At 34.8% G+C, this 18068-nt stretch overlaps 1 protein-coding gene across 1 annotated transcript in view; it reads left to right on the forward strand.

Annotated features, from left to right (window-relative positions):
* The first annotated feature begins 741 nt into the window (after positions 1-741).
* The window catches only part of PRDM16 (MDS1 and EVI1 complex locus), a 46851-nt gene continuing 29524 nt past the window's right edge, over positions 742-18068 (forward strand). Inside the window, exons 1-4 of the mRNA XM_051219193.1 lie at positions 742-885; positions 2617-3246; positions 11162-11213; positions 15539-15907. Coding sequence (XP_051067892.1) covers positions 781-885; positions 2617-3246; positions 11162-11213; positions 15539-15907 — 1156 coding nt within the window. The 5' untranslated portion in view covers positions 742-780. The remainder of the gene's footprint in view (positions 886-2616; positions 3247-11161; positions 11214-15538; positions 15908-18068) is intronic.

Consider the following 18068-nt stretch of genomic DNA (forward strand, 5'->3'; position numbering starts at 1 on the left):
CAGTTTATCTATTGTTTTCTGACTATATTTTCGAAATTTTCCATCACCAATGCAGATGATGTATTAGATAGTTATGGTCTTATACAATTAGGCAGCAATACTATGACTATCCGACTTATGTTGAAATCACGCTACGACGTTAGTCCTTTAAATGAACTTCCGTTGGTGTATCTGCGTGCTGTGCAGAACAGAAATGTATTTATTAAGGTAAGGTAATGTTGGAAAAAAGTAGGGAAGTACACCATAGAACCAATCTCCAATCGATGACGCTCACTATACTATACAAAGTCAGTTTTTCATCTCAAGAACAAAAATGTACAGAGGTGTTTGCAAATCTAACATCTAAATAGATCTATCAAGATACCACTTTTGGTGATGGTTTTATCATCATGCTTCAGCTTGAGATTATTACTGCCTCTAGAATAACGAAAGATAAATAGCAATCATTAAGTGCAAACTTGAAAAAGGTCACATAGACATTCAATTTTTTAAAATCCAAAATCTAACGGCTAATGTGCAACTAATTAACGATGGTTTGTCATTAAATTATTGATTCGACTTAAAATAACTGTCGAATTCACAAAAACATGTTCGGAAAAGTGTCTGAATTATCATGTTTAGGTATTTGTAAAGGCCTTCAATCATAAATTTTTGTTGAGACGGCAGAGCGAAATAGACAATTCTTTCACGTTGAAGAAAGATATTGAATAATGAATCGAATGAGGTCATCGATAATGCCTCACACTAATATTGTATTATTTTGAATTGCAGTCGTCATCCATGTACAAAAGAAGTTTACGAGGCTCGTTGAGTCAGTCATCCTATACAGAACCAGTAATAAACCTAAGAAGTCCAGACAAACTCCATGATCGAACTCACTCGAAGGTAAACCAGTTGATCTTCCTGCAATGATAAATAATATTCTGGTTAAATAACTAAGTGCAGTGTTTTGAAGTAATTTTAAAGTCACTCCGGTTTAATGAAGATCAAATACTAGTTGAAAACCCTTATTCCACGGGTATTTTATTCGTTCTAGGCTTTTATATTCGCCTTCTATATCCTCTGAGATATCTCTATATAATGAGAAGAAAAAGAGAGAATATGCTCTGTTCAAAATCATTCCTTAATATTCCTTACATCAAAATCAGATCACGTCTCAATCTGCGAAAGGACAGAGTAAAGAGGTCCGGCTTTTCAATCGACTCTTGGCATGGTAAACTTCGGAGTTCTGGAATTGCATAGACAGGTGCCCTCTATACATGTTCCAGGATATTCGAGTCACTTCATTCATCTTAAGAAAAAAATATTTATAAGCCTTTGATGCCTGGACCTCTTAAATACGTTCACTAGAAATGACTAACAAAATAAAAGTTGACCTGTCAATTTTAGCGTACAGGCAAAGCAAGAACATGAATGATCGTGTTTTGGTTTTTCTGGACATATTTACTTCCCATTCGAATACATGGGCTTCACAAGCTGTGCACTGGTCCTATTCTACATAGCTGATACTTCAAAGTTTTTTGCTTGTGTTATTATGATCAGTTACTTCGAGTCGTATGACCTTTTCTGCGTCATTGCGTCTTTAAGCACGATAATAATTCTTTTATAAATAGCCTGAGTTTTCGGAAACTGAATCAACGATATTTTTGATTTCGAAACCTTTGAACTTTGTGATGCGACATTTCGTATTCAATAATGACAGGAAAACAGAATTTCGCATTATGTTTCGTAGGCTTTGAATTAGTTGTAAGCTCCATGAAGAGACTAAAGCGGCAGCTTACTTTTCGGCGGAGTTAACCGCTACTACAGCCAAATTTCAGTTGGCGAATATGTTACTCAAAACAAATGTAAACCACAATCGTTTAAAAGTTAATTCTTGTCTGACGGACATCCAACTCAGCTTTTAGTTAAGTTAAATGATACATATGCATACAAAAGCTTGGTCTACCAAGAAACATTTACTTTTTTAAGCTTACGATGGCAGTAACATGGTTATGGGAAAAACACGATAAGGTAAGTAAGTTGCACATCAGTAATCAAGATCTGTTACGAGGAACTTAAATCCTACTTCATTAACTTGTATGTCACTGCCTTTTTATCAAAAACTGAATGCGTTTTAATTTTGAGTTTGCTTATTATCGTCCTTGGTTCACTTTCATGTTCTTGCCTTTACTTGCGAATAAAGATTTGAACCGTTTTAAAGCACAAAATTTCAAACTAATGCACTATTAGACAAGCCTCAAAGCTTCGTTGTTTGCCTTCATCTGCACAAAAAGAATACGAATTGTCTTTATAAAACAAGTAGCTGTTAAAATCACCATCTCTACTTTAAACACAAGGATTAGGGGTTTAACTTGTTATCGCCAGTGAAAAATAAATCTTCCTTCATGGTGTGTGAAAAAATGTAACAGTGAAAATTTTTATCATTTTTTTATTCATAAGACTCAATTCTCAAGTTTTTGCTACCCATATTCAGAAAATTCGTGTATAAACTCACAGTTATGTCGCTAACTTTACTTTTCATTAAAATGTGATTTATACAGAATATTTAGATGTATATTTTTTCTTATTTTTGAGACATATCTGTGAACTGTATTCTTTTTGGTAATCATATAGAAGCATAATCGTTATCACAAAAGTAGAAGCGCTTCAAACCATGATTCTTCACTTAGTGTTGTTAGTGACAAAAGAGCTCGTGATTCAAAATTGGAGCTAGTCGAAGACTTTGAAGATGATGAGACGAATAAGTTTCATTTAAAAAGTACTCACACTTGTGAAAATCCAACAGTTAGTAAAACGTCTGCTCAAAATAACCCTTTGTTATCTCATGATCGAGAAACCTTTGGATACGAGCCGTTCAATATATCCAACTCGACTCCTAATTTGGGCCACCTCTATTCACACGTACCTCGACATCGGACAAATCAAACTTTAATTACCGAACCTGAAGAATATGACCAATATGTATCCGACGATTCACAGATACAGCAGTTGCTTCCTGACACAGTCCAATCCATGCCATGTTCGCCTAGAGTCAATGAACTCCTTGAGGGTCAATGTGTCATCGACCCCAGCTTTACTAATTCTGAACATTTTGGACACATTTACCAACCAAATACAAATCTCAACATACATGAGTTCTACGAATGTCAGCTAAATAAACAGCTAACAAAGTTGAGTATGCTTCACGCTCAACAATTAAATATTCAGGTTTTGTTAGAGCGTGAATGGCTGAAATTGCACAAGGTTAGTTAATAGACATTGTTTATTCTTAGGTAAAATCATAGGTTTTTCTTGGTACCAGTAGAAATTTTGCAAAAACGTCACATAAAAACATAGATGATGAATAATAGTGTTGGTTATCGGTGTCTTATATTTATTATCTACAACACCGGTAGAATCTGTTAGACTTCAGTCTCTTACATACCCCCACAAAAATAGGTTCATTCGGATCATTTATAAATATTTTCAAGATTTTCAGTTAAACAATTACTATCAACTTTTAAACAGTTTACCAAAAATAATAATAGACAATAGCTGACGACTGAAACATTGTTTTTGGTTGAAATACCATCAAGGTTAACCGTTATTTAGTGATGTTAGATAACTTTACAATATACGTTGTTTGTTTGTAAGTTTAAGCAAAGACGTTTTAGATGTTTGATTGTGTAAAACTTTTATATATATGTACGCCCATTGCTTTGCATCTTTCGATTATCGCGATTAAAGATCCAGGAGATGTGATGCTTATTCTACGTTAACATCCCTATTTGATTTACAGGTCGTGCTTAAAATTATATATATGGGTTATCTGAGGGACTTATAAGTTTTGTAAACTTTTCCAAATTCGGTGATGTTATACACCGAAGTACTAAAAACCAACAGCTAACTTTAGTCAGAGTTACCTTCTACTTGCACGAATGTTGATGTTATTCATCCATTGAAAATAAAATCTTGCTGTTTTTAAATGTAAAGCGACTAGTTTCAAAAAGCCAATTCTTAGTGACAAATTTTCCATATTAGTCCACGCGATTGTAGAACTAGTTATCTGGATTCCAACCACAAAAACGTTTTTGACCTTAATTGACTCCATGTTCCAGTTTTACCATTCGAAACTGAAGATAATTAAAAATGGGAAACTCTAATCGAAAGCATAAAGGTTTATTTTATGTTGCACCATTGATAACTGTTGTTGAATAAGTTATCCGTCAAATAGCTCCAAAACGTTTTGTTTCGTTGACCTGACTCATGCTTCAATTTTATTATATTGGAAGAGAATAAACTTTAAAGAGGTTGGAATATTCACAAATATGCATATATCTGGATGAATATATGTTAAAATCAGTATCATAATAAAACTAATGTTTTTGGTAAAATCATCTGGTATCATATTACTCTTTTTGTTCTCTTACTTAATAAATGAAATTTTATTGTCGTAAAATAAAACTACAAACAAATTCTTAGTATAGACGACGAGACATCGCTATTTGTGCTTATTCGTTTGTTGTAGTTAACAAATGTTGTCAATTTAGATATTTCAACTTGATCCCATGAAGTGTAATGTCGAATTCAGTTGCACGTGTTTTCTTCCAAATGTTATTTAGTGTTCTTTAAAATCATGATATTCAACATGGAAAATCGTTTCATTTGTAAATAATCTTCAAGTGACAAGTCCGGTTATTGGCAAACATATACTTTTGCTTAACTAAGTATTCTTTTTTTATTGTGACTTCATAGATAATATGAAAATTTTTACACTGTAGCAAGATCAACTACTGGTCACTGAATATAGATTTTCATTCTCTATTAAAATGAGATAGATGACTGGTTCTTTCTGCTTTAAAATGGTTTCTTAGTTGATGTCACTATGATTGTATTCAAGTATGACAAGATTTTATCTCCCTGATTGTTTTTTGATAACACAATCAAGTAATGTTCAGTCTGGTATAAAAATAACTGCTAATATCATAAAAATATGTTTCTTTTTGTAGGGCATATAATCGTTTGTGGTATAAACCTAATGAGTAGAATTTTTAAAGTCAATGTTAGTATAACTGTCAGAAGGCTTTGTGGTTCTCTTTCATGAAACCTGATTCTTTAGAGAAATCGTCATTCTGTCAGTTGATATAAATTTTGCTCTTTAAAGTTAAGGCGTATCATGTACATTAACTTTTTCAGTGTTTGACAACCCGTTATTGTTTTAACAGTACAAGTAGCCTTCGAAATTAGTTGCGTAGCTTTACGTCAGTTATCAAAATTGAATTTTTTTCTTGAAGTAGTTAAGGAAGCAAAACACTACAAGTTAATCAGTCTGAAACACTTTTTGTGATGAAATATATCGCCTGTCGACGATTGGTGGAATGTCGTGGACTCACGTTTCATCCTGATTATTATTAGTTTGGAGTGTCGTTGAAGAATTAGGACAGGATCTAACAAATGTCATGACTAAATCCATTATTACCGACCATTTTTGACAAGAAGTTTCTTTTATATCATTACTGCTTTCATTACAGTCGGTCTCCAAGTAAAGATTAATATGGTGTTTATCAGTATAGGGATTGTGGAGATTATTAATTTCTTTGATTGAGATCATGAACCAATTGATGTTAGACCACCGTTGGAAACCTGGAAGCACTGAACGGCCGTTTCGTCCTATTGTCGGACTCCTTAGCAGTGCGCATCCACGATCTCTCTCGCAGGATTCGAATCCAGGGCCTTCAGTCTCGCGCGCGAACGCTTAACCTACTGAACCACTGGGGCGGCATCCAACGGTGTTAGTGTCTAACATCAACCAATCCACGAGATTGCGCGACCAACTTCCATTATACTAAGGTAGATACCTGTCTCTACCCGACATGGATTAGCGTTCGCGCGCGAGACTGAAGGCCCTGGATTCGAATCCCGCTAGTGGGATCGTGGATGCGCATTGCCGAGGAGTCCCATAATAGGACGAAACGGCCGTCCAGTGCTTCCAGGTTTCCAACGGTGGTCTAACATCAATTGGTTCATGATCTCAATCAAAGTAATATGGTGTTTGTTGGTTTTCAAGCCTGATTCAGTTCTATAAACTTAGTTCTCAGTGAGAATCAACACCAAGATCAATGTTATGTGACGTCAGCTCATCATTCTGTTTTTTTAATATCAATAAATGGTCTTTAAGCAAAATAATTTGTTTTTAAGAATTTACATTATGTCTTATGGATTAAGTAACTTAAATTCCTTAATTCTTACAACATTCGTTGCATAATAATGCATAATATTTAAACTTCAGAGTGTATGTTACAGTTATATAATAGTGTTGTGACTTCATAAGGACGCTGACATGAATGACTACTTATTCACACCCCCAGTAAAAGTGCTACTTACAACTTGTCATAACTGAACAATAGCTGGCACGGCTCTGTTTTCTGAAGAAGCCAATACTGTAGATGAGGATCAGTCATACATCATAAATGAATCAACCACCGGTCAGCAACTATAACACGATACATTGATTTGTTTATCTGGTCAGTAATCACACATTAAAATAGACAGTACTTGACATAACGTACTCAACAACTTGATCCATGTATGGAGTTTGAGATATCGGCTGATTAAATTGCTCCAATAAACAAATATAACTAAATTACTGAGTTAAATATTGATCCAACTATAAAGTAAAGTGACATGATGTCATTCGTAAGACGTAATATATATCAGCCAGTCTTGAGTGCTGTTAGAAATATGAGGGCGGTTACCACTTACCGGTTGCCCACACCGTGGAAAAGTTCTTCTAGAGGTACCTCAAAGGAAAATTGGTTTAGAGGTGGTCTTAGTGACCTGATAGCGTAACCGCAGTGCCCAAAGGACAACTGCTTGAGGTCGGTCACACACGACATTTTTGTGGGTAATTTTCGTGTTAGCTCCGTACTTGTTGAGACCTTACCACAGGAGATGGATATCCGTGGGAAAAGGCGAGGTGCGTGTTTTTAGGGTCGACCTTTTCTAACCCCACCGCTTCTTGTGAGACGGCAGCATCGTCTTTATGCTGGTTGTCTGAAGGAAACACCTTACTGCCGCCACACCTTTGTACAGTCAGCAGTACGACTTCACCCTCAGACCTTGGGTTTGCTTCTTTTAGTCTAACCGCTCTTCAAACAACCTTGAGGAACGAGTGTTTCAGCCGTTATGGCTCGATTGGTTCATCACGATAGGCAAGCCCCGACCACGACATCAAGGCAGCTACAACGATCGAGAGGTTATATATATATATATATATATATATATATATATATATATATATATATATAGAGAGAGAGAGAGAGAGAGAGAGAGATAGATAGATAGATAGATAGATAGATAGATAGATAGATAGATAGATAGATAGATAGATAGATAGATAGATAGATAGATAGATAGATAGATAGATAGATAGATAGATAGATAGATAGATAGATAGATAGATAGATAGATAGATAGATAGATAGATAGATAGATAGATAGATAGATAGATAGATAGATAGATAGATAGATAGATAGATAGATAGATAGATAGATAGATAGATAGATAGATAGATAGATAGATAGATAGATAGATAGATAGATAGATAGATAGATAGATAGATAGATAGATAGATAGATAGATAGATAGATAGATAGATAGATAGATAGATAGATAGATAGATAGATAGATAAAAGGGAAAATAATTCTTGTTTGAATCTTGAAAAAATGAATAAAATAACTTGATGATAGCCCCGCCTGGAGCCCCCCAGGGGCTACTGCCGATCCCAAGCCCAGATAAAGGAGGAGGGTCGAGCATGGGGTTAGCGACCCCATCCCGTAGAAAAATAACTCGCTAAAAAGACGCTGACCAGAAAAAATCATTCAAACCATTTAAACTCTGCCCTGGGAGCCAGGAGGTCTTCATTTAGAAGAGTTATGACACCTCATGATGAAAGCCGAGTTCCTTCGAAAGTCACGAGCCCGATGCCCCTTCTGACAACCAGAGCAACCATTTATTTAGGTACATGGAATGCTCATACAATGTGGGAGATCAGGAGAGTCTTCCAAATTGCTGCAGAAATGAGGAGATATAACCTGGAGGTACTTGGGATCAGTGAAACACGCAAGTTGGACAACAACGACTAGCTTCAGAGGAGTTTCTGTTATACTCCGGCCATGAAGAAAATGCCCCACTTACACAAGGATTTGCATTGATGCTGTCCAAACAAGCTCAAAATCCACTTGTAGGATGGGAATCTCATGGACCAAGGATCATCAAAGCCTCCTTCAAAACAAAGAAAGAGGGAATCACAATGAATGTCATCCAATGCTATGCACCTACTAACGACTACAATGAGGACATTAAAGATAAATTCTGCGACAGTCTGCAGTCAATCCTTGAGAAGTTCCCAACAAAGGACCTGACCATTCTGATGGGAGATTTCAATGCCAAGGTTGGAATGGACAACACTGGATATGAAGACATCATGGAACGACACAGATTGGGAGAAAGGAACGAAAATGGTGGGAGGTTTGCAAACCTATGTGCCTTCAATAAACTGGCCATAGGCGGCACCATATTCCCACATAAACGCATACACAAAACCACATGGACTTACCGGATCACTCTACACAAAACCAAATCGACCATATCTGCATCAATAAAACGTTCAGAAGGATGATGGAAGACGTGAGAACCAAGAGAGGAGCTGATATAGCATCAGATCATCACTTGCTGGTCGCCAAGATGAAATTAAAACCCAAGAAGCACTGGATAACGAGGTGGACAACATCACAAAAGTTTAATACGACCTTTCTTCATGATACTGACAAACTCAACAAATTCAAGATAGTCCTCAGCAATAGGTTCCAGGCCTTTCATGATCTACTCAATGGAGAAGGAACTACTATGGAGAGCAACTGGAAGGGGATCAAAGAGGCAATCACTTCAACATGTCATGAGGTTTTGGGCCACAAGAAGAACCATCACAAGGAATGGATCACTGTTGATACACTGGATAAGATTCAAGAAAGGAGGAACAAGAAGGCAGCAATCAATACCAGCCGAACAAGAGTAGAGAAAGCCAAGGTACAAGCTGAATACACAGAAGTAAACAAACAAGTGAAGAGGAGCATCAGAACCGACAAACGTAAATATGTGAAAAACCTAGCAATGACGGCGGAAAAGGCTGCAAGAGAAGAAAATATGAGACAACTGTATGACATAACAAAGAAACTCTCTGGAAATCGCCGCAAACCAGAACGACCAGTGAAAAGCAAGGAAGGCGAGGTAATCACCAACATTAAAGAACAACGAAACAGGTGGGTAGAACACTTCAAAGAACTCTCGAATCGACAAGCTCCACTGAACCCACCCAACATCGAAGCAGCACCCACGGACCTCCCAATCGATGTTGGCCCACCAACAATTGAAGAGATCAGCATGGTCATCAGACAAATCAAGAGAGGCAAAGCAACAGGACCAGACAACAATCCAGCAGAGGCACTAAAAGCAGACGTAGCAGTAACTGCAAGGATACTCCACATTCTCTTCAATAAGATTTGGGATGAGGAACAAGTACCAAAAGACTGGAAAGAAGGACATCTGATCAAAATACCGAAGAAAGGCGATCTGAGCAAGTGTGATAACTACAGGGGCATCACTCTTCTCTCAATACCGGGAAAAGTCTTCAACAGGGTATTGTTAAACAGGATGAAGGACTGCGTAGACGCCCAACTTCGTGACCAACAGGCAGGATTCCGTAAGGATAGATCGTGTACAAACCAAGTCGCAACTCTACGGATCATTTTGGAGCAATCAATTGAATGGAATTCATCACTATATATCAACTTCATTGACTACGAAAACGCATTTGATAGCGTGAACAGAACAACACTATGGAAGCTTCTTCGACACTACGACGTGCCTCAGAAGATTGTCAATATCATACGGAATTCCTATGATGGATTAAACTGCAAAATCGTGCATAGAGGACAGTTGACAAAGTCGCTCGAAGTGAAGACCGGTGTCAGGCAAGGTTGCTTACTCTCACCCTTCCTCTTTCTCCTGGTGATCGATTGGTTCATGAAGACGTCAACATCTGGGTAGAAGCACGGGATACAGTGGACATCTAGGATGCTGCTGGACGATATAGACTTCTCAGATGATCTAGCCCTCCTATCGCAAACGCAATAGTAAATGCAGGAGAAGACGACCAGTATAGCAGCAGATTCAACAGCATTAGGTCTCAATATACACAAATGAAAGGTAAGATTCTCCGATACAACACAGCAGGCACCAATCCAATCACAATTGACGGAGAAGATTTGGAAGATGTGAAAACCTTTACATATCTGGGCAGTATCATTGATGAATATGGTGGATCTGATGCAGATGTGAAGGCGCGGATCGGCAAAGCAAGAGCAGCATATTTACAACTGAGGAACATCTGGAACTCAAAACAACTGTCAACCAACACCAAGGTCAGGATTTTCAGTACAAGCGTCAAGACAGTTCTACTGTATGGGGCGGAAACCTGGAGAACTACGAAAACCATCATCCAGAACATACAAGTGTTTATTAACAGTTGTCTACACAAAATACTTCCGATTTGTTAGCCAGATACTGTCAGCAACAACCTACTGTGGGAGAGAACAAACCAGATCTCAACAGAGGAAGAAATCCGGAAGAAGCACTGGAAGTGGATAGGACACACACTGACGAAAGCACCCAACTGCGTCACAAGACAATCCCTCACATGGAATCCTCAAGACCAAAGGAAAAGAGAAAGACCAAAGAACACATTACGCCGGGAAATGGAGATAGACATGAGAAAAATGAACAAGAATTGGATGAAACTAGAAAAGAAGGCCCAGGACAGAGTGAGATGGAGAATGCTGGTTGGCGGCCTATGCTCCATCGGGAGTTACAGGTGTAAGTAAGTACTGATTAGCATTTAACTACGCTAATTAAGAGAGAAAATTAATAACAGGACAATGTAAGAGCCTGTAACAATTACCTTTGAATTCGAACTCCCGGTTTGCAGTGATAAACTGTAGGTGTTTGCACTATGCACGAGATTGTATTCATTATCCTATTTGGGGTAATTTAACTTTGAAAGTATTATAAGAACGTAGTAATTAAACATTTAATACTCTGTTGCTTTTATTTTATTATAGCTGAATTGTTTGAAAATGGCTAAGTATGGATATAACGATATTAAAAAATCCGGTAAGTGGATAAGTGAAAGAAATTAGATCTTTTTTTTACCTTGGAAAGTTTTTTAATCATAAAGCTATTAGTACATACTTTGACTCAAAAGTAATAGATTGATAAAAAGCCACGAGTAGGAATTGTTCAAAAGGTAATCTAATCCAATAATTTTCATGGAAATTTTAGATTTTGAAAAATCAGCTGGGTTCATTATAAAAAAATATTTATTATTAGTATACAATGGTATATATTTATATCATTCCCTTAATGACATAAAGACATTTAAAATTTGAAAAATTCTCATATTGTGATTTAGAGAAACATATATAATCGAACAATATTGTTTTCGATTAGAGCCTCATCAGGCTTTACTCTAATATACAGTAATATTTATATACATATACAAAATTATTAAGCCAATCAAGGCAGTTTATGAGTCATTGATAACAGTGGAAAAGATTACATAAATAAACATAAACCTCTCTTCCTGAAGCTGCAAATTAATGGAGATGTAGCTGGTGATGTACTGCGTGACAGACTAACTAGAGCAGTGAAGAGAACGTTTAATGCAACTAACATCTGTCTATCGTACTCGACCCGGCCTATGGTGATTCCTCAACTAAAGGATAAGTTACCTGGTTATGCCACCTCTATGTGTATCTACGAATTCAGCTGTTCTTGTGGAGGAAGCTATATTGGGCGCACTACCAGATAACTGAACCAAAGAGATAGTGAACACTTCCCTTCCTGGTTAAAAAAGGTACTGTCAAGATAATATGCAGCTCGGTTCTATCACACTTGATCGTTAGCAGTCATGTAGTAGACAGAAATGAGTCATTTAAAGTTATTTATCGAATTCCTACTAGTTTTCCTTATGGTGTTCGATTTCGTCTCTTACAAATAACAGAAGATATAGGAATTCGAACCAACAATCCAAGTCTTTGTGTTCATAAGAAATTTGTAACACCCTTATATCTCCCTTGGCCTTAATAAATGATTTTATTTATTGTTTTCCATACTCTTTATCGTTTATTTTTCTTCACCCCCTCCTACCATCTTGTTTTTTCTCAAATATACGTTTCACGGTCTAATTATCAGAACACTTCTTATTACGTAATCTTATAATTTTTGTGGATGTCTTTTCAGTGTCTGTATTTTTCTAATCATTGACCTATTCCCCATTATGTAACATTGATTCAAGTCTTTATTCTTAACACAACTAGTACACCTGTCATGACACTACCAATTTGTACTTTTCACTTATTTATGTAATCTTTTCCACTGTTATCATTGACTCATAAACTGCCTTGATTGGTTTAATAATTTCGTATATGTATATAAATATTACTGTATATTAGAGTAAAGCCTAATGAGAATTTAATCGAAAACAATATTGTTCGCTTATATATGCTGTTACAAAGACATTTGTTTTAATTATCTTAACCTATTACCATAATCCATTGTTAATTTACTAGTTTTACAATTTTTTAATATTTAGTCATATCGTACCAAAATTAAACAACCTTGTATAATAAATATTTATAATGTATGATTTAGTAATTTGAGTATTTATTTAAACAGGAAAACAGTATTCACTGTTCATTATTTTTTTGTACCTATACTGTCCACCTTGCCCCATTCACCGTTGAAATGACTATTTTATTATCAGAAGGGGTTTTGTGAAGATTGTAGTAATTCCAATAGTTGAGATCATAAGTCAATTGAAGCCAGGTTTTCCATGGTGGTCTAGCTTCATTTGACTCATGATCTCAACTATTGAGACTATTTTATTTCTAACAATAATAATAATAATAAACAGGAATATCTTTTGTGAAATCACGAGTTACATTATAGTGAAATCATGTATCAACAGAATATTCTGGAATTCATTTTTACCAAAATATGTAAATTTACAAAAAGTATTCTTCTTTTTTTCTCTTAAATAACAGAATATCTAAACTAAACCTTAACAAGTATTTCAACTTGTTTTTAATGAAAAAAATTAATAAATAATAACATTATTAATCATATATACATATAAATACATGAATACATACATTCATTTAACCAAATAGTGTTTTTTTTCTCGTTGGGGTTGTTGTTATTATTGTTAATGTATATGAATTAATTCAAAATTTTCTTTCATTTTATGATTTACACATTTCAGTAGCTCTTAATTGATTTAAGTAATATTGTACATACCTTCTATTTGTCTGTTTATCTATCTAACTAAATATCTATTTATTAATAAAAAAACTAAGATATAAATGTTAATTTATTTAATTGAAGTTTCTATAGTATTTTGATTATGTATGTAATAGTTTAGATGAAGTTATATTCACTTTTATTTTACTGTATTTCTTTTCTTTTTTTTATCCTTTGAAAAAATTAAAGTGTTCGTTCAGTATACTAATAAAATTGTTAAGCTTTTTACATCAATTATTATATTGAAAGAGGAGAAATCTTCTTATTACTGTGAAGTTATATTCTATCTAAGTAAAACTTTTGTTTTTCCAATATAGCTTAATCACAATTGATTGATCACTGGGTGGTGATCAATGTCATGCTTGTCTAGTCCTTATTAGTGCAGATCGAATGCTATCGATCATGTTGCAATGTGGCCACCAGTCTAGGTGACTCGACACTGCGGGCACTATGTATTGAGATTAGATGGTGGTTGGAGGTAGTCAACAGGAAACCCTGGACCCGGGTTTCGTGCTACTTGGCACTCGTCAGCAAGGTGTACCTGTAATCTTGAGGGAACTGGTGCTCCCTGGCGGATTCGATCTCGTGTCACCCAGCTTCACAGTCAGAGACGTTACCACTGAGCTATCCGAGCCGTGACTAACCTGTTGACTACCTCCAACCACCATCTAAATATAGCTTAATATTATAAAGTGATATCAATTAAAGTATAAATGAAAATTATGGGTATCATTAAGTATTATGAAAAGTTGTCTTTTATGTTGGTAGTAACTAAAATGCAATACCAGTAATATGTATCTCATAAAAATTTAGAGTTATACTTTCGATTGTAATGAACTAAACAAACTGGATAAAAATGATGCAATAAAACTATCTGAAATATCAACGGGATATTTTTTTAAAATATGGACCATGTGATGGAAGTGATAATCTGAATAAACATGATCATTAGATACATTGTGTCTGAAATAGATTCATTTCCATACAGTTATTTGTATACAACATTTAACAGTACACATGAACAAATGTTTAAGGGTTAATTACAGATATATAGAACAAGACTGAAAATCTTGAGGAGAGAAAGTTTAATCAACTTATTTACAGACTAGGTTTTAGCACTACACAGAGCCACCCCTGAAGTTGTTTGGATGATATTTTATGATGGGATACATTTTAGTAGTAAGAACAACTGTTTGCATTTCTCTAGATCCTATTCACATAAAAAAATGGTCTACTTTAATTTTTCTGAGATTCATGGACAACATTACATAGGAACCCGATTTTTTTCGCATTGACGATGTTCTCATTAGCTACTTCACCATTGAGAGAAGGTATTCAATGTCTAAGTAATTCATGCACTCGTTTTCAACAAACCATTTTAGCTATAAACGCTGATAAATGTCCTTTCTGTGTCCAATTGTTAATTTCGGGACGAATAAATCACCCTAACCAGAAATCGTAAGGTAAATACTGTGAAAACTAGTGTTCTTATCACAAAGATTTGTAACTCCACCTTTAACCGTAATCTCAGTTATAGATGTATGATTTATGACTGGTTAAATGAACATACAATGAAGATCATTTTAAACATTTCCAGATATTGACAACTTACTAATGTGATATTTACTTTCTTGGTTTTACTTTCATCAGTATAGAAGTCGTGAAAATGGTTAAATATTGTTGAGATCTCGGATCCATTTTGGTTAGGTAACCTTTGGATCACTGCTTCATTATAGTATGGGACTTCTTAGCAATACACACCCAGGAACCTACTAATTTGGGTCGAACTCGGGACTTTTGATCTCTAGAGTAAACACTTTATCTTCAAACTACTGAGCATTTAACTTCAATAGACACCTTACTCATGCTCTACATGGTTGAACTTCACTGATCATAGCTTTTCGATGGAACTCCTGAATTCCTCTCATGAAGCTACCCACTAGTAATCAATCACATGATGATTATCAGTAAGGAAACTGTAGAGGTTGTTGAATATTATTGACACATAACTTTGAGTAAAGTAAGCACATTTGTAATTTTATTTCAAAATGAATACATTTACTCAAAATGATTTAAATTTAATATACCAAGTAAAAATCTACATATTCTTTCTTTATTTCATATCTATTACTATTTAGAAAACTATGACCAATCTCAATATTCATTTATTGAAAATATAAATAATGCAAGACATGTACATTCAACAAGTAGCACTAATACAATACCAGTTCATTCACCTGAAATGCGTAATATGAATTCATTTAAGCATCAAAATGATTTACTTTATTTAAGTAAAAATTTCAAATCTGCTGAATGTGGACTAAATAATTTAGATGGTGGTGATAACCAAGTATTTAATATTGATACCTATAATGATAATGTTTTAGCAAGAATGCAAGAACGAAGTCGTAATAGTGCAGATGAAGGAACATTCAACTTGAATTCAAATTACCGCATGATTTCACCAAATTATACAATAAAAGATAGAAAACCTGTACATAATTTAAGTAAGAAATGAGATTTTATTGAGTTTTCTCTTTTATTACTTCGTTTTACTACACAGTTTACGATAAAATGGTTTTGGTAAGTTAAGATTTAATATATTCATAACTTATACAACCATACACCTTACGGTTTTTAAAATGTAAACTGATGTAATATGTGAATTATTTATAGGAAAACTGAAAACGCTCTTGACCGAATGTTGGTACACTGATATACTAATCAGATTGGATTATTTTGATGCCTACATTTAGTTTTCTAGCCAGAAAGACCTTGTTTAAGGTTCCTGAATATCAGGAAGGTAGAAAGAGGAATGGTTAGAATGAATAATTAATTTTGTAGTGTTAGCTGCTTTCATTAAGGTGAGGCTTTGGAAACTTTACTGTATTTTGGGTGTGGATGTAACAATTTACACACGCAACTCCTCTACGCCACACTAACACATCTTTTAACTCCGAGAATTTCTCTACGAAAATGAGGTTTTTAAAAGACGGCTGTAACATTATACATATTCATTTGATAGATCACAGTATACTCTAGTCATAAGAGCTTCTATTAACTCACTGAAATACAGTAAACAACCCTCTTTGAACTGCAAAACAGATCAATTTTATGAAGCTTCGCATACCTATGTACTTACTGTGCTTAAGTTAATGTAGAGAAGAGGTTTTACTGACAAACCACCACGCTTAGGGCAAATATTTCGTCCTAACGATTCATATTATCTGCTTTACCTTTAAGATCATATGCTGTTGGGCGGCATGCACTTAAAAAAACAGGATGACATAATATCTGTCCTGGTTGCAATCAAAAGATCACACTAGGCCTAGTAATTTTCGAAGCAAATCTGTCAAGAATTCATTCTCTTTTTTGAGTAACTGGTTGAAACAAAAATTTTCCTATATGTTTCTGTGCCTGAAATTCTCTTCTGATTGGTTTATGCTAAACCAGCACCAACCTCAAATGCAAATGCTAGGTTTCCTAGGAGTAAGTTTGAAAAAAGCTAGAGATAAGCAAATCTAAACGTGTTATCAATACATTGAATCAGAGACTGTTAGTATGAACCATGATAGTGGATGCAGACCACATGTTTAGAGTCCATTTGACAATGGCAGTCAGTATTTGGATGACATGGCTCAGAATCAGTCATTAGCTGACTCTGCTTGCTAATGGAACATGCAAAAGTATCTAAGTTACCGAACAGTATATACTGTTACTCACAACGCTTATTGCTTTCGCTCTGGGATTTTAAAAAACACGAAAAAATATTTTCTAAGATAGAGAGATCGCTTTGAGCAACTTAGAGATGATCACATACCACTGTTAGGGGTGTTGGTGTTAAGTTTCAACACTTTACTCATTGCTCATTGAATGACACTACACTAAACAACATGGAGTATTTAGACCTAGTAGTGTTACTTGTAAGAGGAGTTGGGGCGACTTTAAAATAAGAGCATGTACTACAAATATCCAAAACTTGTTTGCTTTAACGCCTCGTTTGAGGATAAAGACTGAAGTGACAGTCTTTTTTTACCACTTTACCTATTTGTCAATATCTATGTTATACTGGCTATCTGAGCGATTTAGCTTTGCTGCTGATTTGCCAAATTACAACAACTATAAGTTGTCCTACTTCTGATCACATAGTAAGTTTACTGTGCAGAATTCTACTTCATGTTACTATGCAAATGTTGAAAAAGAAGACAACAATTAAGAATTTCAAGTATTTATTAATGTATGCCTCTGATTATTGTTTACATGAAATACACATACCGAATCAATGTCTATACTAACATGAAAATAAAAATTAATTAGGTTTATAAAAAGCTAAGGTTAGTCAGATCAATCAAAACGTAACACGAATCAGTTATTTTCATTATTTATATTTGCTTCCTATGACTATTATGAAAATTCATATGAATAAATATAAGAACACTAAATGGATCTTATGAAGAAAAATTTATGTAGATCTATCACAATATTTCAGATTGTTCAAATGAACAAAACAATATACAAAAGCCGAAGTAACATTTAAACAAATTACACTATGAAATATACATTATTGTTTTTTTCTATGGTTTGGTATATGTTCAATACAGTTTTATATTACTATTTTTAAAATAAATTGTAAATCTACTTTTATCAGAAATAACCTAACAATCAGGT

Source organism: Schistosoma haematobium, chromosome 2, assembly GCF_000699445.3.
Source record: "Schistosoma haematobium chromosome 2, whole genome shotgun sequence".
Classification (NCBI taxonomy): domain Eukaryota; kingdom Metazoa; phylum Platyhelminthes; class Trematoda; order Strigeidida; family Schistosomatidae; genus Schistosoma; species Schistosoma haematobium.